Source organism: Mastomys coucha, unplaced genomic scaffold (genome assembly GCF_008632895.1).
Source record: "Mastomys coucha isolate ucsf_1 unplaced genomic scaffold, UCSF_Mcou_1 pScaffold18, whole genome shotgun sequence".
NCBI lineage: Eukaryota > Metazoa > Chordata > Mammalia > Rodentia > Muridae > Mastomys > Mastomys coucha.
The window spans coordinates 4,553,276-4,574,105 of NW_022196900.1; the positions used below are offsets into that span (position 1 = coordinate 4,553,276).

Below are 20,830 nucleotides of genomic sequence, written 5' to 3' on the forward strand. Positions count from 1 at the left end.
GAAGTGGCTTTCAAGGGGGAGAGAAACTGGCTGTCGGCAGGGAGGAGAATGTGTTTATGTGAATGTCCTTTATGACAATCTGAGAACTCCCCAAGGTGCCATAGCTGTCCCCTTTGCAGTGATGTCATCTCTCACAAGCTGTTCAGCCAGATGGGGTCGGGTCAGCCCTCCAGATGTGGGGTACCTGGGTGAACTTTCTAGCCTGGAATCTTAGGAATGAGGTGGAACCCTAGGTGGGGTACAATGGACTTTGATTGCTGAAGCCTGTCAAGTCTAACAGTCCATAAGCTCCCACCAAGTGTGGCTCAGAAAGACAAAAGGACAAGGCCTTGGAACAGATGGCTGGTGGACCCCATAGGCATAAGAGCAGAACGACCATGGAGACAGAAACAGAGTGAAGAGTTGAGTCCCCAGGAAGAGGTGGACCCGTGGACTTGGACCCGAGAAAAATGGAGTCCTTTGGTGCCACGAGGGTCTGGCTTCCTCCTGTCTGAGAAAAAGGTCCCTGGCGTTGAGGAGAAGATGGGTAGAGTTTTCCCTACCCAGGGATAGATAAATGGATAGCCAGTGTTTGGGCACTTCTGACAGTTTCCTGGAGACTGGAGCATCTGCAGAAATCTGATTGAGTGAACGGACCCTAAGAAAAGTGGGGTGTCCAGGGAGAAGGCAGGTATGAGTGAGATGGGAGCAGTCCTGTGGACAAGGGGCTTGGGGGAAGCAGAGGCAGGCCCGTACAGTGTGGGGACGCCCAGGAACCTCGCTGGCCTAGAGGCCCCGGGTGCTGAGCCCCTGAGGCGCTCACCGGGTGGTTTGGGGACTGGGAGATCCCTGGGCGCCGGACAGGGGTGGGGGGAGGCAGCAGCAGCCGGAGGGTGGGGCCGGGAGGGGAGGGGAGGGAGAGGAGGGGGAGGGGCGGGGTCGGGCGGCCTGCCGGGGAAGTCACACTCGGCCGCCGCTGCGGGCGCAGCGAGCGGAGACGCGCCGGGCCGAGGCGACCTGACCTGGACGAGCGGCGCGCGCGGGGGCCCAGGCGGGGGGCGGGAGGCAGCGCCGGGCAGCGCGGGCCGCCGGGCCCGGGGAGAAGCGGAGCCGAAAGGAGCGGGGGACACGGGCGGGGCCGCCGCAGCTCCGGATGGGACCAGCGCCCGGGCCCGTTAGTCCAGGCAGGAGCTTCGGGAGAAGCCGTCCCTGGGAGAGTCACCCCTGCCTTTCCCTCCCCTCTGGCCCAGGCCTCGCTTCGCTCCCTGCCTGCCCATGTCCCAGTCCTTCCGCGGCGGGCGCCCTCCCACCTCAGCCCGGGGCTCTGGCTTCTCGCAGCTCTTTGCCCTCCCGGCCCGGTCAGCTGTGAGGTGCCCCCAGGCCGTTTCTTTGTACCAGCCTCCCCCAAGTCCCTACCCTATTCCAGGCTCAGATCCCCCCCTTCTCGGCTTGGGATTGTCAGGCTACTTCACCTCTCACTGTCCTCATCCCGGTCGCAGGCCCCCTTGGTCCCTTCCTCCTTCTGCCACCCTATCCTTAGTCCCTGGACCTTGCTGTGGGCTGGTAGCCCATTCCTTCCCGACCCAGGCTTCCCCCCATCCTCTTCTTGCGTGGTCCCTAGCACTTTCTGTATCCGGGCCGACTAAGCTTGTCCCCTCTTCTCCTCCTGGCCCTCTTCCCCAGGCTCCAGGCTGGGTGGCGCTTGTGCCTGCCCAGTAGGCCAGAGCGGCCCCTGGTTCGGGGGACCGTGGGTCAGCTGCTCTATCCCCATGGCACTGCCATCCCTGCTGCTGGTGGTGGCAGCCCTGGCAGGTGGGGTGCGTCCTCCGGGGGCACGGAACCTGACGCTGGCGGTGGTGCTGCCAGAACACAACCTGAGCTATGCCTGGGCCTGGCCACGGGTGGGTCCTGCTGTGGCACTGGCTGTGGAGGCACTGGGCCGGGCACTGCCCGTGGACCTGCGGTTTGTCAGCTCCGAACTAGACGGCGCCTGCTCTGAGTACCTGGCACCACTGCGCGCTGTGGACCTCAAGCTGTACCATGACCCCGACCTTCTGTTGGGCCCCGGTTGTGTGTACCCCGCTGCCTCTGTGGCTCGCTTTGCCTCACACTGGCACCTTCCCCTCCTGACTGCGGGTGCAGTGGCCTCTGGTTTTGCAGCTAAGAATGAGCATTATCGTACCCTGGTTCGCACTGGCCCCTCTGCGCCCAAGCTGGGTGAGTTTGTAGTGACATTGCACGGGCATTTCAATTGGACAGCTCGGGCTGCTTTGCTGTATTTGGATGCTCGCACAGATGACCGGCCCCACTACTTCACCATCGAGGGCGTCTTTGAGGCCCTGCAGGGCAGCAACCTCAGTGTGCAGCACCAGGTGTATGCCCGAGAGCCAGGTGGCCCTGAGCAAGCCACCCACTTCATCCGAGCCAACGGGCGCAGTAAGTGTGGCCCCGGGCTGTTTTAGGAACAGGGGAGGTGGGCCACTATGTTCCTGGAGCACAACACAGAGAACTAGATGGAGATAGAAAGGGGAAAGCTCTATGTAATGGTTGGGATGGAAGAACTTAAGAGGACGGAGCTCCTGGGTTAGGAGAGAACCTTAGCATCAAAGTCAGAAGTTGGCAAGGCTGAGACTGGGTCTGAGCAGTGGGTGTGGGTGATGTCTGTTCTGAAATGTGCACCTGCCTGTGAGCAGAGGCCCCTTAGATTGGAACACAAGGTCTCTTGGTAGCATAGAGATGATCCAATGGGTTCAGGTTTGGTTGGGAAAGCAGGTAAAACTCACACAAAAATTGTAAGCACAAGTGCTTGTGAGCCTGGGGAGAGGCAGGCAGGAGGGGGACGTAGGGGTTGTGAAGTATAGCAAACACAGCCCTGGGGGAAGGAGGGGCTTGAGTCATCACTCCTGTCTCTGGGGTCTGGAGTCAGGCTCTGATTTGGACCAGATGGTCCATGTGGCCTAAGGGCACTTACGACATGAGCTCTAAGGGGGCGGGGGATGGGAACATCTGTTGGGTGGTCGATAGGTAGGGCACTCTCATGTAATGGGATGACTGGTAGGGGGGGTCTGGATGCTGTCTCAGGGTGTCCTTCTGTCCTGTGCACTCCCAGTTGTATATATCTGTGGCCCCCTGGAGATGCTGCATGAGATCCTGCTTCAGGCCCAGAGGGAGAACCTGACCAATGGGGACTACGTCTTCTTTTACCTTGATGTCTTTGGGGAGAGTCTCCGAGCAGGTCCCACACGCGCAACAGGCCGGCCGTGGCAGGACAATCGAACCCAGGAACAGGCCCAGGCCCTCAGAGAGGCCTTTCAGGTATCTTTGGAACCCAAACTAGAGGTGGGAAGACTCACTGGTTAGAGGGTCTGTTTCTCCCAAGACCCTCCTGAAGCCCCCCCCCCCCAATAGGGCAGGTGTGGTGCGTTATGGAAGTGAAATGGTCAGAAATGTCCTGTGTCTGGTCTCACTCTTCCTTCCCGAGATTTGTGACGGTTACTTAGTGTGCTTGCCGAGCCTGACTTTGGCCACCACCAGAGATGTTAGGATGTCTTCCTAAGTACCAGCAGTGAGCTAGAAGGCAGGAAGGGAAAGGCCTGAGCCTGGTCCTGGGAAGGGCTGCCATCCTTATTGGAGAGGCAAGGTGAAATTATAATACAGTACGTGAGGAAAGGAGACAGTTTTGTGCATGAAGCCAGTCCCAAGAGACAGTGGTTCTGGGGAGGAATGGTGGATATAGGCTTTTGTAAAGGAAGTGAGTCTCTTGGAATTTTCATGGCACATGGCATACCCACAGAGTGGTGGGTCAGGGACCCAGGCGCCTGTGCAGGGGACAGATGGTTTACCTGGTTGGCCTGGTAAGAAAGCTTGGTCCATTTTTTTTGAAAAAACTTTTTTTTTTTTTTTTTTTGTGACAGGGTCTCAGACTGGTTTTGACCAAGTTCTGGCATTATAGACATGGGCTTTAAAAGGGCTCACTTAAAGCACATCTGGGAGACAAAGAAACAAAGACACAGTCAGATTAAGAGGACTTTAAGTGTTTAGGACTGGGAGTTGAGTTTAGAGATTAGTGTCCTTGACTTTTTTTTTTTGTATGATAATACATGTATAGTGTAACTCAGGCTGTGTTAGAAGAGGTGACCAACTCGTAGTTCAGCAAAGGGGGAGGTGATATGGCTTGAACTAAGGTGCTATTAGGAAAAATGGAAGGAAATTAATTTACGAAAGAACTCGGAGAAGAAAGTCAGTTTTACTATGCACTTCCCGCCTGTGGCCCAAGCTTTCAGTGACCTGCTCCCTGAAGCAAAAAATCCCAACTCTTTATCAAGACATTTAAGACTTGGTAGTTAGCTCTCTGCCCACAGCTTTAGCAGCGCTTCCTGATGCCCTCAAGGTGAGAGGTCCAGCTCACTCACCTCTTGCAGCCCAGGCCTTCTACCCTCCTGCCTGTGTGCACTTTTTGATCCTTCAGTGTGCACTTTTTGGTCCTTTAGTGTGCACTTTTTGGTCCTTTTGTGTGTGTTTTCTTTTCTCTTCTTCCCTCACTTTAAAGCTCCCTCTTGAGATCAGACCTTCGACTCTCCGTCTGGTTTCCACACCAGTCTTCACTGACCTGTGTATGTAAGTGTTTCCTATTTATTTATCCATGGCCCTCAAAAAGTATTTGAGGTGGCTTTTGGAATGAGGTAAGATCCTTCCCACTCCGAGATTCTCTGGTTCTAAGGAGAGTATACATGGCCTGGACCTGGGTGGCCATTCTTCTCCAGTGAGTAAGGTTTTATGTGGCTGAGATTATATATTAGGTTGTGAATGGTGAGTGGTTCTGACTGTGAATGACGTATTTGTTTGCATGCCTGCCTATTAGTCTGTGACTGTCATTCTTGAACATGGGGCAGTGACGGGACAGGTTTTGTTTATGTTGTAACCTTTTCCTGAAACAACCAGCTCACCTGTATCTATATAATGATTCCACGTTCTGTAAGATTCCCAAATCCCAGGCTGAGCTGAGTCTCTTACTCTGGTGCTTAACTCTGCTTACTAGAGAGCACATTATTCAGTTCATATTTGAGTTGCTCAGAGGCCAACTAATTGTTAGTATTTACTGAATACCTCTGTGGCCTCATCACCTTACTTGGTATCTATATACCAAGCATATATATATATATATATATATATATATATATATATATATATAGACAGAGCACACTAGAAATGGCCTCCGTCCTTTTGGAGTTTACAGTCCATAGGCGGGACAGACAAGAAACAGGCTTACTCATTAGTGATAAGGGTTTCCAGAAGAAGAAAAACAGCTGAGTGGCATGGGAAGAAGAGGGGGCTGAGCCTTGGCTGGTTCAGGCAAGGAATGTCTGCACCTTTCCAGGGTCACAGGGCTCCATAGCCCTCTGGGTAGAAATTTTTGTTTTGCTTTTTCTCTTTATTCTGGAATTCAACCTAGGACCCCGTGCATGCCAGACAGGTACCCCACCACTCTGCTACATCCCCATCCCTGGGGATTCCCATCTTTATGCAGAAGAAAAAAATCTCTTCCTTGTATGAGAATCACCAGCAGGCAAGAGACCCCAGCACTTAGAATAGGGGGAGAATGATCTAGTCGGCTAACAGCTATATCAATCAGTTAGTCCTCGGTCCCTCCCCTCACTGTAGACCTCATTCAGACAAGAAAAAAGAAGATGTTGTTATTACAAATTACAAGAAGTAGGCAGTGATGGATAAGCTGGAGGGAGCTGAGGCTTGCGGTGGGTGTGAGTGAAGCATCCCCAGGAAAAGCTTCTCTCCTCCATTGCCAGGGCAGCATGGAGGCCCATAGCCAGCGCTAGCCAAGAACAAAAGAGCAGAAGCCCTTGCTGCAGAGAGATGCTGGTCCCCTTAGGTCTCAGACCAGGCCAACCCAAGGCAAGGAGACCACAGATGCCCAGAACCTTTGTAAAAGGAGGCTGTAACATCAACTTAAGGGTGCGGGCCAGTTCTGGGTGCCAGCGACTGAGTTGCAATTGTAAGGGTATTGACAGGATTCTTCTTTCTTGTTCCCTTGTCGCTGCAGGGCACGGATAGTGTTCACCTTTGCATTCCTTGAATCTAGCATGTGGTAGATGTTTAACGCATATGTATTGAGTCAAATTAAAATGGGCCTGTGGGGGAGGGGGATAGACCTAGGAATGGTTTTAGAGAGCAGACCTTCCAGGCACCATAAACCAAGGTAATCAGCTAGGACAGGTAAGAAAAGTCAATAAAGTGGATCTTCATCCTCAAGCAAGCAGCCAGGCTAGGAGGTTTCCCGTTTGCAGTGAGCAACTGAGAATTCAGGTTAGAAGTCCGGAGCCATGCGTACTCATAGTGGGAAACACTCGCCACAGGAATGGAGAAAAGGAGCTGTGTGTGTGTGTGTGTGTGTGTGTGTGTGTGTGTGTGTGTGTGTGTGTGTGTGTGTGTGTGTGTGTGTGTGTGTGTGTGTGTGTGTGTTTGGGGCACTTATCTGTAATCTCAGCATTTGAGAGACTAAGGTAGGAAGGTTGATGAGAATTTGAGGCCAGCCTGGGCTACCTGGTGAGGTCCTGTCTCCAAAGAAACAGGAACAAGCCAGCAAATAGAATGGAAGAAAGCACTAAGTTGAGGGCCCTGGAAGGCAGGCTCCGTTTCTGGAGACTAGTCATGGTTTCTGGGACCATGGCTGGCGTCACCTTCTGCTGTGCTCAGAGCAGGTCTCAAGGTGGGTGGCGCGGCACACTCATGGCCTGCCCCTCATTGAACCCCTTAGTTTTGGCAGCATTGCTTGTTTGGTTTTCCACTTGGGGCCACTATGAACTGGTACTCATTAGCTACCTTTGCCTTCTTTTTGGTTCCTGAATAAGTACAGAAGTTGTTCTGAGTTGTTTTTGTTTTGGGTTTGGCTTTTTTTCTTTTTTCTTTTTTTTTTTTTAGTAGCTAGTTAGTAACCACAGCAAAACATTCTGGAATAGCAATTTTTAAAGCATAGCCTTGGGATCCTGGGGGCCCCGGAAATTCTTTTAGGGGACTGTGAAATGAAAACTATTTAAAAATAATGTCCGGGTGTTACTTGCCTTTGTTGATGCTCTCCTATGATTGCACAGTTGGATTTTCTAGAGGCTTCACAATGCAGGGTGATGTCACCTCTCTGACAGCCATGGAAAACACACTTGTGCATTCTTGCGTTTTCATAATTTATCAGGCTCAGTTTTAATTTTAACTTCTAATTTGGTAACTATTGGTAGATATAAAATTTCTTTGGGGTTCTCAATAAGTTTTAAGAGCAGAAGAGACATGTAGGACAAGCTTGTAATCCCAGCACTTAGGGTCTGAAGTAGGAAGATTGGGAGTTTGAGGCCAACAACAGAACAAGAAGAAAAGAGAGAACAAAACAAGGGCTAGAGAGATGGCTCAGCAGTTAAGGGCATCACTGCTCTTGCTGAGGACACAAGTTCAATTCCCAGCACCCACATCAGGTGGCTCACAACTTCCTGTCATTCCAGCTCCAGGGGCATCCAGTGTCTGAGGGCATGTACACACACACACACACACACACACACACACACACACACACACACGCTTGAAGGGGGACTCAGAGATTATGACAATTTTTGTTTTAAAGATAGGGCCATCGTCAACCTGGAGAGTTACAGTGTGTAGAAAGTGTTCAAGCACACTGTCATCAGCCTTTGTTGAATAAATTGTGCTCTCCAATGTGTTTTCCAGCTCTTTGCGTGACTATGTCACCCGTCAACATTACCATACATCTCTCCTGGAACAGGTGTTAGTGAATGAACCCTTTTAGCCTGACCCTGAGGAGCACTTCCTGTCCCCCTCCCTCCAGAGCCTCCTTGTTCCTTTCCTTCTTTTTCACCTGCCTGAGTGTGAATATTTTTTTAAGATTTATTTATTTATTACTATATATTTTACATATAGTAATAAATATACTGTAGCTGTTTTCAGACATTCTTTTTTTTTCTTCTCTCTCTGGCCCCACTCGCTCTGGCCCAAAGATTTCTTTATTTATTATATGTAAGTACACTGTAGCTGTCTTAAGACACACCAGAAGAGGGCATCAGATCTCATTACGGATGGTTGTGAGCCACCATGTGGTTGTTGGGATTTGAACTCAGGACCTCTGGCAGAGCAGTCAGTGCTCTTAACCACTAAGCCATCTCTGCAACCACTGAGTGTGAATATTAAAAGTGTACAATCAAGCATGCAAGTCCCCCAGTAAGAAAACTATAGTCTAATATAACGACTGCATGTTAGAACCTAATTTCTTACCTGGAACAAATTGATACCTGTGGATCACATGTGATATATTGAGTATGTCTGTGTGGTCTATGTGAGATATAGTGAGTATGTCTGTGTGGTTCACGTGTGATATATTGAGTATGTCTGTGCGGTCCACGTGTGATATATTGAGGATGTTTGTGTGGTCCACGTGTGATATATTGAGTATGTCTATGTGGTCCACATGTTCTTTCTGTGATGAGAATAAACAAAACTGGCAGAAATGGCCAGATATTTGTTCGAATTTTGTTGTTGTTTTATGGGATGGTGTGTCGCTATGGTAGCAGTGATTGGTTTGGAACTCACTATGTAGACAAGGCTGGCCTTGATCTTATAGCATTCCTTCTGTCTCAGCCTTCTGAGTGCTTGGATTACAGATGTGAGTCACCATACCCAGCTTGAAATGGCTAGATTTTAATCTATCACTTCACATATAGTCATATTTCACAAAGTGTATTGAACTGACTTCTTACACTGGGTTGTAAGAACAGTTTCCGGTCTCATTTAGTTGTGTGGTCCAAGGCTGGGCAGTCCCACAGCTACAGAAGTGGGTATATGAGACTCAATGGACCTAGGCAGGCAGTTTAATGAGGGACAGAGATGTGTTGATTCATGTTAGTAAAATGCATGCATGCATGGCTGTTTGTCTGTGCGGTGTGTGTGGGCATGTGACTCACATGACACACACCTGCCTCTTAGTGAGCATGCTGTCTACAGTAGATGTTTCCTGTGTGCACAGTAAATTGAATTCATGGTTTTCGCAGATGGAATCGCAGTCTTAAAGTATTTCTCACAAGCTTTAAAATCTAATGCACTGAGAGAAGTCACTATGAACTGGTGATCCATTATGGATAACACTATCAGCATTTAATGCTGCTGGGAGGAACTATAGCCCTGGTTGGAATGGAATTCACAGATCTGCCCATCTCTGCCTCCTGAGTGCTGGCATCAAAGGCATTCACCACCACCACCTGGTCAAATAGTGGTGGTTGTTTTTTTTTTTTTTTTTTTTTTTCCCTGAGACAGGGTTTCTCTGTGTAGCTCTGGCTGTCCTGGAACTCACTGTGTAGACCAGGCTGGCCTCAAACTCAGCAATCCACCTGTCTCTACCTCCCAAGTGCTGGGATTAAAGGCATGTACCACCACTGCCCAGCATGGTGGTTGTTCTTGATGGTGACAGGTACCCAGAAAGTGTGGACAGAGGAGTGCCCATGAGAGTGACAGCCTGGCAGGAGGCCTGATGGTGGAAGGGAGACAGGGAAGTCAATGGGCTGAGTTTGTAGATGGAGTTGATTTCATCCTATGGACACCTTTCCAGAGCCAGTCCTATCTGTCTTTCATAGAGGGGTGCCACATCCCTAATTTTCATACTTGCCCCAGAGTTTAGTACACTCCAACCTTCAGACACCCCTCCCCCGTGCATGTGTCATACCGTGAGTGTTTTGATCCAGTTTTCCTGTGGTGATCCTTCGCCCCCTGCTCACCTGAGTCCTGTTTCCTCTCTCCATGTACCGTGCAGACTGTACTGGTGATCACATACCGAGAACCCCCAAATCCGGAGTATCAGGAGTTTCAGAATCGCCTGCTGATCAGAGCCCGGGAAGACTTTGGCGTGGAGCTGGCCCCATCCCTGGTGAGGAGATCGCTGAGAGGCAGAACAGTCAATGAGGAAGGGACTTCTCACAGAGCCTTTGATCATGGAGCAAGCAAGCCCCATTTCAGGCTGTACCTCTATTCGGGATATTACCCTTATGACCAACGGGTAGGGGTGGGAGGAGGGAGTAAGGCAAGAAAATGGGGAGGAACCAGAAGGGGACCCTCACAGGGACATTTGGAGATTGCTGCTGAACTTGCTGTCCCCAGATGAACCTCATAGCTGGCTGTTTCTATGATGGGATCCTGCTCTACGCCCAAGTCCTGAATGAGACAATACAGGAAGGGGGCACCAGGGAAGATGGACTTCGAATTGTGGAGAAGATGCAGGGACGAAGATACCATGGTAATGAAGGGCGGGGGGAGTGGAGGCCTGGGGGCTGACACCAGGCTCAGGAGTGCAGTGGGCAGCAGAAGAAGAAATGCTCCAGGCACCTCAGGGAGAGTCAGTGGACACACATCACTGTGGGGAGAGTCTCTGAGACAGGAGGAGAGTGGGCCAGGGCCAGATCTCAAAAGTGAGGGACACTTTTTTTTATCTTAGGTGTAACTGGACTGGTTGTCATGGACAAGAACAATGACCGTGAGACTGACTTTGTCCTGTGGGCCATGGGAGACTTGGATTCTGGGGACTTCCAGGTGACGGGGAGGAGAGGACAGGGAGGAGGAGGGATTGGCCCTAAGATCCAGTGGGGAACAGAATCCTTGGCTCTGGGGGAGGAGCTTACTCCCTCTGCTGGGCCTTCCTCACGGTGGGGTCTCAGGGAGAAGGCTGGGGCAGGCCTGTGGGCCCAGCGCTCTGCTTCCTCACAGCCCGCAGCCCACTACTCAGGAGCTGAGAAGCAGATTTGGTGGACAGGCCGGCCAATTCCCTGGGTGAAGGGGGCCCCACCTTTGGACAATCCCCCCTGTGCCTTTGACTTGGACGACCCATCCTGTGATAAAAGTGGGTGTGTGCAGGGACTGGGAGCAGTCCCCCCTTTACCCCGCCCTGCGCTCTGCCCCTACCTCACTGACACCCATTCCCACTCCTGGCTATGTCTTCTCTTTGTCTGCAGCGCTCTCTCTTTCCCTCAAGAAAGCTCTGCACCTCCTGCAGCTGTGTCTCTCTGCCCTCAGCCCCTCCAGTCTTTCTCAGGGTCTCTCTTCTCTCTTGCTCTCCTTCAGCTCCACTCTCCACCCTGGCAATCGTGGCCCTGGGCACGGGAATCACCTTCATCATGTTTGGTGTTTCCAGTTTCCTAATTTTCCGGTGAGTTCTGGTTTTCCTACTCCTCATGTCCCTCTTGCCACATGGCCTCTGGCTGAGGCAGGGGTCCTGTTGTGTGACTGGCAAGTCTCCTAACATGGTGTGGGTGGGTTTTTTGGACTAGCAGCTTTCTCTGTGGCCTTTGAATTTGGTTGCCCGTCATTTTAGGTATTTAGTTTGCTTTTGTTTGTAACCTGGGTAGACTAGTTGTTTGTTTTTGTTGTGTTTGTTTGTCTTGCGACAAAGTCTTGCTAAGTAGCCCAGACTGGCCTTGAAATCAAGATTCTCCTCCCTCACACTCCTGAGTACTGGGTTTACAGATGTGTGTCATGGTGCCTTGTTTGAATGCTGTTTTTTTGTTTATTTGTTTGTTTGAGATAAGGTTTCACTGTAGAGCTCTGGCCTGTCTGGAACCCACTATGTAGACCAGGTTGCCCCTGAAATTCTCAGGGATTTGCCTACCTCTGTCTTTCAAGTGCTGGGATTTAAGACCTCCTCCCCCGTGCCTAGCTCTGAATTCGGATTTTTAAAAAATTGTGTTTATTTATATATCTCCTGTATGTCGGGGTAAATGTATGCCACCACACACATGTGTAGATGCCTACAGAGATCAGTAGAGGCCATCAGATCCTCTGGAGCCTGAGTTGCAGGGTTACAGGTGGTTGTCAGCTGCCCAGGATGGGTGCTTGGAACTAACTTGGGACCTCTGGAAGAGCAGCAGGTGCTCCTAACCACTTAGGCTCATCTCCAGCCCTGGACTACTGTACTGATTTTGGGTAGAGTTAGGGTCAAAGGTGAATTTCTATGCCCTGGTCGCCCCCCATTCTCTTTCCTCACTTCACTCCCACTGAAGTCGAATAAAGTCTCATAGTTATGGATATCTGGGAGATCCGAGATCAAGCCACCAACAAATTCTATGTCTGGTGAGGGTGCACGTTCTGATTTGTGGAAAGTAATGCTTCACCGTGTCTTCACAGCGTGGAAGACTGGACTCCCTGACTTAGTGATAGGCTGGGGACGGAGCAGCACCCCAGTAGAGTACTTGCCTAGCATGTTCAAGGCCATAGATTTAACCCTAGCCTGGAAGAGGGGAATGAAGAGAGATGAGAGAGGGAGGGAGGGAGGGAGGGAAGGCAGGAGGGAGCAAGAGAGAGAGAGAAAGAAGAGAGAGAGAGAGAGAGAGAGAGAGAGAGAGAGAGAACTAGAGCTGTGTGTGGTGGTATATATCTATACTCCCAACATTTGGAAGGCTGGAGCAGGAAGATCATCATTAGTTTGAGGCCTACCTGTGCTCTGTCTTAAAACCAAACCAAACCAAACCAAAGGACTTTGCCTTTGACACTGAGTGACCATGTCCCAGTCCTGTAACAGTTGCAGCTTCCTCGAAGCTTAGTGGCTGGCAGGGCAGGGCTTGTCAGTCGACTGAGATATGCAGTCCTTACAGAAAACTGATGCTGGAGAAGGAGCTGGCTAGCATGCTGTGGCGCATTCGCTGGGAAGAACTGCAGTTTGGCAACTCGGATCGCTATCACAAAGGTGCAGGCAGTCGCCTGACGCTGTCACTGGTGAGCCCTTGGCCCTCCCTCCGCCTCCCTCTGACCTCCTGCTCTCTCTTACCCTGGCCCTTTCCCAGCACACTGGCCTGTAATGACAGACCCTTGCACCACCACCACCACCACCATCTAATGCTCCTTTCATCCTTCCGCCTCCATGTTGCCCTTGGCCCCAGCGGGGATCCAGTTACGGCTCGCTCATGACAGCCCATGGGAAATACCAGATCTTTGCCAACACCGGTCACTTCAAGGTGAAGAGTCATCTGCTTGTTCTGGTTCCCGACCATTTCATTGTGTCTCATCCCCATCTGCAGCCTCTGCCCCTGAACCTCTGCCCCTCACAGCCCCTGTTCTCTGTCCGGCCAAGTTCTTGGGAGCTCTCCAGTCTCCAGCACCTCAGCTAATCCCGAGGCTCAGTGTCTTTTTCTGTTCCCACCCCACCTTAGGGAAATGTTGTTGCCATCAAACACGTGAATAAGAAGCGCATTGAGCTGACCCGGCAAGTTCTGTTTGAACTCAAACATGTACGTACTTGGGTATGAGTGGGAGGTGAGGGTAGATGGGGAAGAAATAAGGGGACCATGGTCCCTGGCTAACGGGGTACAGGGCTTATTTCTCACAGGTTCCCAGTTGCAGGTATAAGAGAAAGATCATTCCTCACAGTGGTGTTTCTGTATTTAAATTTTTACTGAGACAGAGTCTCTCTGTGTAACAGCTCTGGTTGTCCTGGAACTTACTATATAGACCAGGCTGGCCCTGAATTCACAGAGATCCTACTGCTTCTGCCTCCCCAGTGCTGGGGTTAAAGGCATGTACCACCATGCCTGGCCTCTGTATTTAAATTTTAGGGCTGTCAATTCTCTTGTTTTTTTTTTGTTTGTTTGTTTGTTTTGTTTTGTTTTGTGTGTTTTGTTTTTGTAGATGAGAGATGTTCAGTTCAACCATCTTACTCGATTCATTGGAGCCTGCATAGACCCTCCCAACATCTGCATTGTCACCGAGTATTGTCCTCGTGGGAGCTTACAAGTGAGGGACAGGTCTAGGAGACTGTGGTAGGGTGTGTGTGTGGGGGGGTCCCAAAGTCACCCTGTGCCAAGGGGTAGCCTGTGAGACTGGGGACAGATACCGATCTCTTCTGTGTCACTATCAGGATATTCTGGAAAATGACAGCATCAATTTGGACTGGATGTTTCGCTACTCGCTCATTAATGACCTTGTGAAGGTGAGTCTTTTCCACCCATTTAAAATGCCTCAGTTGTTCGGTCTCTGCTGTAGTTTCTCTCCTGGATACCTAATGGCCAAGCTCTTTCCAAGTCTTCTATTCCCATAGCTGAGTGATACAGCGGTCCTGTGTCCTGAGAGGTTCTTGTCCTCCTGTTCCAGATATCTTAAATGTTTCTCTAGTGTCTCTTTACCTCAAAGGGGGAATATTAGAATCCCTTAGCTGTAGCTGGGCATGCCATCAAATGGAAGGTTGAGGCAGGGGGGCTGCTCTGACTTTGAGCTCCGCCAAGGCTTCATAGTGAGTTTCAGGTTAGTTTGGACTACATAACAAGATCCTATCCAGAAAAAGAAGACAAGTAATAAAACCAAACCAGACAGTGAAAGGCATCCCACAGTTGGATGTGGGTAGTGCACATGTATAATCCCAGCACCTGCTGAGACAGGAGGATTGGGTGTTCAAGAACAGTTTGAGCATCATAGTAAGAACCTGTCTCAAAACAAAGAAATGAAGAAGTTGAATGAGGTCTCCCTGCACTTGTCTCCTTTTATTTTATGCTTTAGCCAATATTCACCATGCCTATAACTAACTGCTGATGGGGTGTCTAGTCTTTAACATTTCTAAACTTAACTGCTTGTTTCTGAAGACAGGGTTTCTCTGTGTAGTCCTGGCTGACCTGGAACTATCTCTGTAGACCGGACTGACCTTGAACTCAAGAGATCTGCCTGCCCCTGGCTCCTCTGGTGTGCGACAACACTTGTAGCTTTGATTTCTTTTAGAGACAGGGTTTAATGTTGCCTAGACTGGCCTCAAACTTACTACATAGCCAGAAATTGCTTTGAATTCCTGACTCTCCCATCTCTACCTTCCCAGTGCTTACATTGTAGGTATGCACCGCCTCACCTGGTTAGAGACTGAAGTTTAAAATATATTTGTTAAACTAAGAGAAAGGAAGGAAAACTGCACTAAATCTTTGTTCCCATTCTAATGGTCAGCTATTGTTAAATGACTCAGAGGCACAGGGATGGTGGTAGCATACAGGTGAATCTTGCAGTATTCAGAAGCAGGTCTCGTGAGCCTACTAACGAGATCACCTGACTGTGACTGACACTGGCTCTGATTTTCTGCTAAATTTTCAGAAAGGTTTTTTAAAAAATTGATTTATGCATATGAAAGTTTTCCATCAAGTGAGAGAGGAAAATATTAGGGAAAGCCAATGTAATTTTCGAGAGGAGATGTGAGGATAAACATGAAACCCAGGGGTGCTTTTGCACTTTCCACAGCAGTAAATTCGCCGGCTTAGGCATTCACATCCTAAAGGCCTCGAGCTACTCAAAGAAATAAAGAGGAAGAGATCTGAGACCTTGGACTTGGCAAGGCCAGAGCTTAGTGTTTACAACCTTGTGATTCTGGTCCACAGCAGAGCCTTCTGTCCTCTGTCTGACCATCTGTACCGACTAGGGAGGACTTCCAGAGTTTCTGTTTGGGAAAACACTGCCTTGTCCTCCCAAGACCGGCCTTTTCATCGCTTGGGGGCAATGTTCTGACATCTCCACCTCTAGGAAGCCATGGTTCTACACTGGCAGGCTGTTGTTGCCCACCTCTGTCTATTTCTTCAAATTTTGCTGATTTACTGCCTTCTTCACTACTGCGTGGTCTAGTATTCCTCTAATAGACCCCATTCTGCTCCCACCATGGCCTGCATCCTACACACAGCTATACACGAGTGTTACAAGTGGCTGTTTTTTCCTATGGAGCATCTAGAGACTAGCTGCATCTTAAGTCGTGTCCTCCTAAATGGTAGCTAGGAGTGTTCTGGCTGCTCCCCTCACTGCCCAGCAAGCTGCCATTTTCAGGATGGCTCTCCTCAAACCTCTTCGTAAGCATTTCCTCCTACCCCTTGGGCCTGATAGTTCAATGCTGTTTACATTGGAAGGGATGGCTCTGTGGGAGACATCTTTCCAACTCAGCTTGTTTTTTACCGTCTCAAGATCATTTAATTTCTAATGATTTTGGGTGGGTAGTCTGAATATCTGTATGCAGTTAGCTGGATCGTGCCATGGACTGGGGTTGCCTAAGCCTGATGTGATCCCAGATACTTACTCTGTGTCCTGCAGGGCATGGCCTTTCTCCACAACAGCATTATTTCATCTCATGGAAGCCTCAAGTCCTCCAACTGTGTGGTGGATAGTCGATTTGTGCTCAAAATAACAGATTATGGTCTGGCTAGCTTCCGATCAACTGCTGAACCGGACGACAGCCATGCCCTCTATGCCAGTGAGACCGCTTCCTGTGCCACCCCTCCCCACAGTCATCCCCTACCCTACACCTCCTCCCCCTGCCACCTATCTTTTATGTTACCCTTCAAGCCTTGGTCATTTCCTCCCAGGGAGGATGTAAGAAGTACACCAGTAGCAGTAACATGGGGATGAGCCCAGGTGGCATCCAGGATGCCATCTGGGGAACCTGGCCAGCCTGTTCCCTCTTTGCAGAGAAGCTGTGGACTGCCCCAGAACTGCTTAGTGGGAACCCCTTGCCAACCACGGGCATGCAGAAGGCAGATGTCTACAGCTTTGCCATCATTCTACAGGAAATAGCACTTCGCAGTGGCCCTTTCTACTTGGAAGGCCTGGACCTCAGTCCCAAAGGTGAGAGAGTCTGTTGCTATGCACAGTCTCTTCTGCTTCGAGAACCTGAGTCTTCATCCAAACTTTCTGTCACCCTTAGAGATTGTCCAGAAGGTACGAAATGGTCAGAGGCCATATTTCCGGCCAAGCATTGACCGGACACAACTGAATGAAGAGTTAGTTTTGCTGATGGAGAGATGCTGGGCTCAGGACCCAACAGAACGTCCAGACTTTGGGCAAATCAAAGGCTTCATTCGCCGGTTTAACAAGTGAGAGGGCACCCAAGCTCAGAGGCTCCCAGGGACAGAAACCTTCCCATGCTTAGGGGATGAGGCTGGTGTGCCCCAGGGGTGGGTTGTATAGGAAGCCTTGTTGGTCTTGAGGACCTTGGAGCAGGTGTGATATCCTGGTCTCCCTGCAGGGAAGGTGGTACCAGCATATTGGACAACCTCTTGCTGCGCATGGAACAGTATGCCAATAACCTGGAAAAGCTGGTGGAGGAACGCACACAGGCCTATCTAGAGGAGAAACGCAAAGCTGAGGCTCTGCTGTACCAAATTCTACCCCAGTAAGACCTTTGTCCCACTTCTCCAAAAATTTCCTTGTGTTCTATCTCATCTATCTTCTGAGAATTTGTTTACAACCCTGGGAGCCCTACTATGTGACTTCTTACCACAGTAGCCCTCCTGGCTACAGGCTACATGATAAGGGTATATTCTGTCTCCAAATGGGCTGTGCTGTCCTCTTTCAGCTTCCAGTCCCTCCTCCTTTATCTTAGCAAGTGTATGCAGAACGATTTCAACTGGAACCACTTAGCCCCACATGGGTTCCCCCACAATGCTCCGCCCCTTGTGCACCCCAAAATATGCACTAGGCTAGGCAACATCTCAGCCACTTTCCTTATCTTCCACCAAAGTCGACTTTCATTCTTCAGCTTGGCTGTGCTATAGCCACATACCCCGCCCTCTCCCTCCCTCCCTTTCCTGGAGGTGGGTTTGAAGGTACCCTCTTGCTTCCTAGTTCGGTTGCAGAGCAGTTAAAACGGGGAGAGACGGTTCAAGCAGAGGCCTTTGACAGTGTCACCATCTACTTCAGTGACATCGTGGGCTTCACAGCACTGTCAGCTGAGAGCACGCCCATGCAGGTGAGAGCCATGAGCAAGCATGGGTGGTGCTGGGTGGAGCAGCGCTGGACTGGTTTGCTCCAGAGTTCTTTTTTGTCTTTCGGCTTGAGAATGTTTAGGAACTTGGGCACATAATTTCAGAGCCTCTGCTTTCCTATCCTGTTAGGTGGTGACACTTCTTAATGACCTTTATACCTGCTTTGATGCCATAATCGACAACTTTGATGTCTACAAGGTGAGAGCTGGAGCCAACCTCCTTCTAAGATCCCTTTGAAACCCAGTTTCCCAAACCCCACAGTACTCCACAGTCAGCACTCCCCAAGTTTCTCCAGCATCCTAGTGTTCTCTAGTGGACACTGCTACAACACACATGGTTCCCAGGCTTCCCTGATCAGTCATGGTTTAGTTCCCCCTCCCTCGGGTATTAGTAATATAGACAACTGATCTCTCCTTCCAGAACAGTCAGAGACAAGACTGACTATGGGGTGGTGGGAAATACATGTTATAAAGCTCGCCCTTGGGAGTAAATGTGCTGCATTTGAATATGGATTTTATAGCTAATTATGTGGCCTAAGGCAGGACCAGGATTTCTCTGAGCTTTGGTTTGTTGCAGCAATAGATTAGTTGTATGCAAACTGATGGGCTGGTGAGATGGCTTGGTGGGTAAAGGCACCAAGCCTGTTGTCTTAGGCTCCATCCCCGGAATGAGAGAACCGACGCCCACGGGTGTCCTTGGATTTCCACATTCATGTGCATGTGCGTGTGCATGCACAAATAAATGTGAGAACTATTCTTTTCTTTTTAAAGTTCCTAATAGTGAGTGTGGTTTATGGCAGATAATAATGCCGGGCATGGTGATACCTGCCTGTCATCCAGCATTCAGGTGGCTGGGACAGACAGATCATGAGTTTAAGATCAGCCTTGGCTATCCAGTGAGACCTATCTAAACATAAATGAGGCTCTAGTAAAGCTTACTCTACTCTTTCTGACGTTTCTCTAACAAAATTCCCATAAGCCCTTTATTCAAATGTGTCAATTATTTTTATTCCCTCCTACTTAAATTTTATATGTCTCCCTCCCTCTCTGGAATGCCTGGGAGTCAGACCTACAGCTTTTTCCATGCTGAACTGCTCTACTGCTTGACTACATCCCTGGCCTTATTATTATTATTATTATTATTATTATTATTATTATTATTATTATTATTATTTTAAAATTCATATAATTATATTCTGGACCATTTGAGAGTTAAGTTTTTGATACAGTAGCCCTTTGTCCCTAAATGCTTAGTGTGGGCTCCCTACAGACTTCACTGTGCACCACAGGTTGGGACAGTTACCAGCTTCGAGCGCTACTTCTTCCCTCTGACAGTCAGGCTGTCTGGTCCATGCTCCCGAGCATGCTTTACCTTCTTTGTGCCTCTGGGTTCTTTGGACTAGGGTGGTGTTCCTGTCCACTTGTTCAGCAAATGACACTGAAGACTCACCAGGTGCTGGGGTCGAGAGGAGGAGTTAAGTCTTCCTCTGTTCGGCCTTCTCTTACCTCCAGAGGCTCGGGGCCATGGCATATAGTCCCTCTTCTGTCTGGTCAGGCATGGTCTCCCAGGCTGTCAGGATGACTCCCGCTGTCCGGCTGATCTCCTTCCTCACTCTCACCGATACAGCTAGAGATGACCTCTTAAAACTAGTTTTATTATTTCATTTATGTGTGTGTGTCCCTATCTGAATATGTGCCACGGGTGTGCAGTTGCTATGGAGGCCACAAGAGGGTGTCCTATCCCCTAGAACTGGAGTTCCAGGGAGTCTGAGCTGCTATGTGGGTGCTGGGAACTGAACTCAGGTCCTCTGGAGGAGCGGTCAGTGTTCTAAAGACTGCGCCTACAGGTGACCTTTAAATCTTCCCTATAAATCAGGTGGAAACCATTGGGGATGCCTACATGGTGGTATCTGGCTTGCCGGGCCGAAATGGTCAGCGCCATGCACCAGAAATTGCTCGAATGGCCCTAGCATTACTAGATGCTGTTTCTTCCTTCCGCATCCGCCATCGACCCCATGACCAGCTGAGGTTACGCATAGGCGTCCATACCGGTAAGGCTGATTCTCACCTGCCCCTTAGTGTCTACTTTTCCGAATCTCTCCCAACCAGTTTGTCTTTACAGGGCCAGTCTGTGCTGGGGTGGTTGGCCTGAAGATGCCCCGGTACTGTCTTTTTGGAGACACAGTAAACACTGCTTCTCGAATGGAGTCTAATGGCCAAGGTGAGGACAACAGCTTTTAACTCCAAACTTGACCTGGATCTGTTGTGTTCTTTTCTTTCCAGAGTCCCTCCATCTCTCTCTGTTAGGTGGTTCTGAAGTGCCCCATTCTTAGCCATTCTTCTACATGTGCTCTGGGAGGACTGGGGGCTTTCTGAAGGGAGGCTGACTGGGTAGAGCACTCTCCAGCACTGACAATTCTTCTCTTGGTGTTTCTTTGACTCTTCTTTCTCCCTCTGCTCCTGGTCTACATCACCCTAGCTCTAAAGATTCATGTCTCCTCGACCACCAAGGATGCCCTGGATGAGCTAGGATGCTTCCAGCTAGAGCTCCGTGGGGATGTGGAGATGAAGGTGACGGCAGGCCATGGGGGAGTGGATCATGGGAGGATGAAGGTGGGGGAAGAGAGGGAGACAAAGGCACTAACACGGAAGAATCTGAACAATGCTCATCCCCGGCCTCCAGGGAAAAGGAAAAATGCGAACTTACTGGCTCTTGGGAGAGCGAAAAGGACCTCCGGGACTCCTGTAGACCACAGGGAGACAGTCTCCTGCTGCTGGTACTTGGATGGGCAATGGTCACCGTGTCTCCACACAACAAAAACAGATGTCGCCATTTGAGATGGAAACCATGCATACACACAACCCCCTGCCTTATATGGAAGTCATAGCCCTCTGAAGTTCAGCCGTGTACATATATACCTGTCCCTCCCTGTCCTCTTCCTGCCTTCTGTAAATATCTGTATCTAGACCAGAATATTTTGTCCAAGTATAAAACAACAACAACAAATCATGGTGTCATTGTCTGGGGTCCAGACCATCCCAAGAGAAGAATACTGGTGGTGGACACAGTTACTCACAGAATCAATGAAT

The 20,830-nt window shown here is 49.8% G+C and overlaps 1 protein-coding gene across 4 annotated transcripts; it reads left to right on the forward strand.

Moving 5' to 3' along the window:
* The first annotated feature begins 1,498 nt into the window (after window positions 1–1,498).
* On the forward strand, window positions 1,499–20,747 carry Npr2 (natriuretic peptide receptor 2). Of its 4 annotated transcripts, none has more exons than XM_031377212.1 (22): window positions 1,499–2,415; window positions 3,089–3,294; window positions 9,797–9,910; window positions 10,141–10,276; window positions 10,475–10,569; window positions 10,744–10,876; window positions 11,098–11,182; window positions 12,624–12,744; window positions 12,909–12,983; window positions 13,179–13,256; window positions 13,654–13,758; window positions 13,883–13,954; window positions 16,072–16,231; window positions 16,447–16,602; window positions 16,682–16,850; window positions 17,003–17,149; window positions 17,602–17,725; window positions 17,871–17,939; window positions 19,617–19,791; window positions 19,863–19,961; window positions 20,220–20,311; window positions 20,424–20,747. In XM_031377212.1, the coding sequence occupies exons 1-22, from the start codon at window positions 1,749–1,751 to the stop codon at window positions 20,487–20,489; spliced, it is 3,144 nt and encodes a 1,047-aa protein (XP_031233072.1). In that variant the 5' UTR covers window positions 1,499–1,748; the 3' UTR covers window positions 20,490–20,747. The 4 variants fall into 4 exon arrangements, with proteins under 4 accessions (XP_031233072.1, XP_031233074.1, XP_031233071.1 ...); XM_031377211.1 differs by having other exon boundaries at window positions 1,720–2,415; window positions 16,429–16,602; XM_031377214.1 differs by lacking the exon at window positions 12,909–12,983.
* Window positions 20,748–20,830: the final 83 nt, after the last annotated feature.

What these genes read in the sequence shown, in the direction of transcription:
- Npr2 (XM_031377211.1), top strand. Translation starts at nt 1,749, where the DNA reads ATGGCACTGCCATCCCTGCTGCTGGTGGTGGCAGCCCTGGCAGGTGGG. An exon ending in CCAACACCGGTCACTTCAAG is followed by an intron (nt 12,984 to 13,178) that starts GTGAAGAGTCAT and finishes ACCCCACCTTAG; the next exon opens with GGAAATGTTGTTGCCATCAA. An exon ending in TCATTAATGACCTTGTGAAG is followed by an intron (nt 13,955 to 16,071) that starts GTGAGTCTTTTC and finishes TGTGTCCTGCAG; the next exon opens with GGCATGGCCTTTCTCCACAA.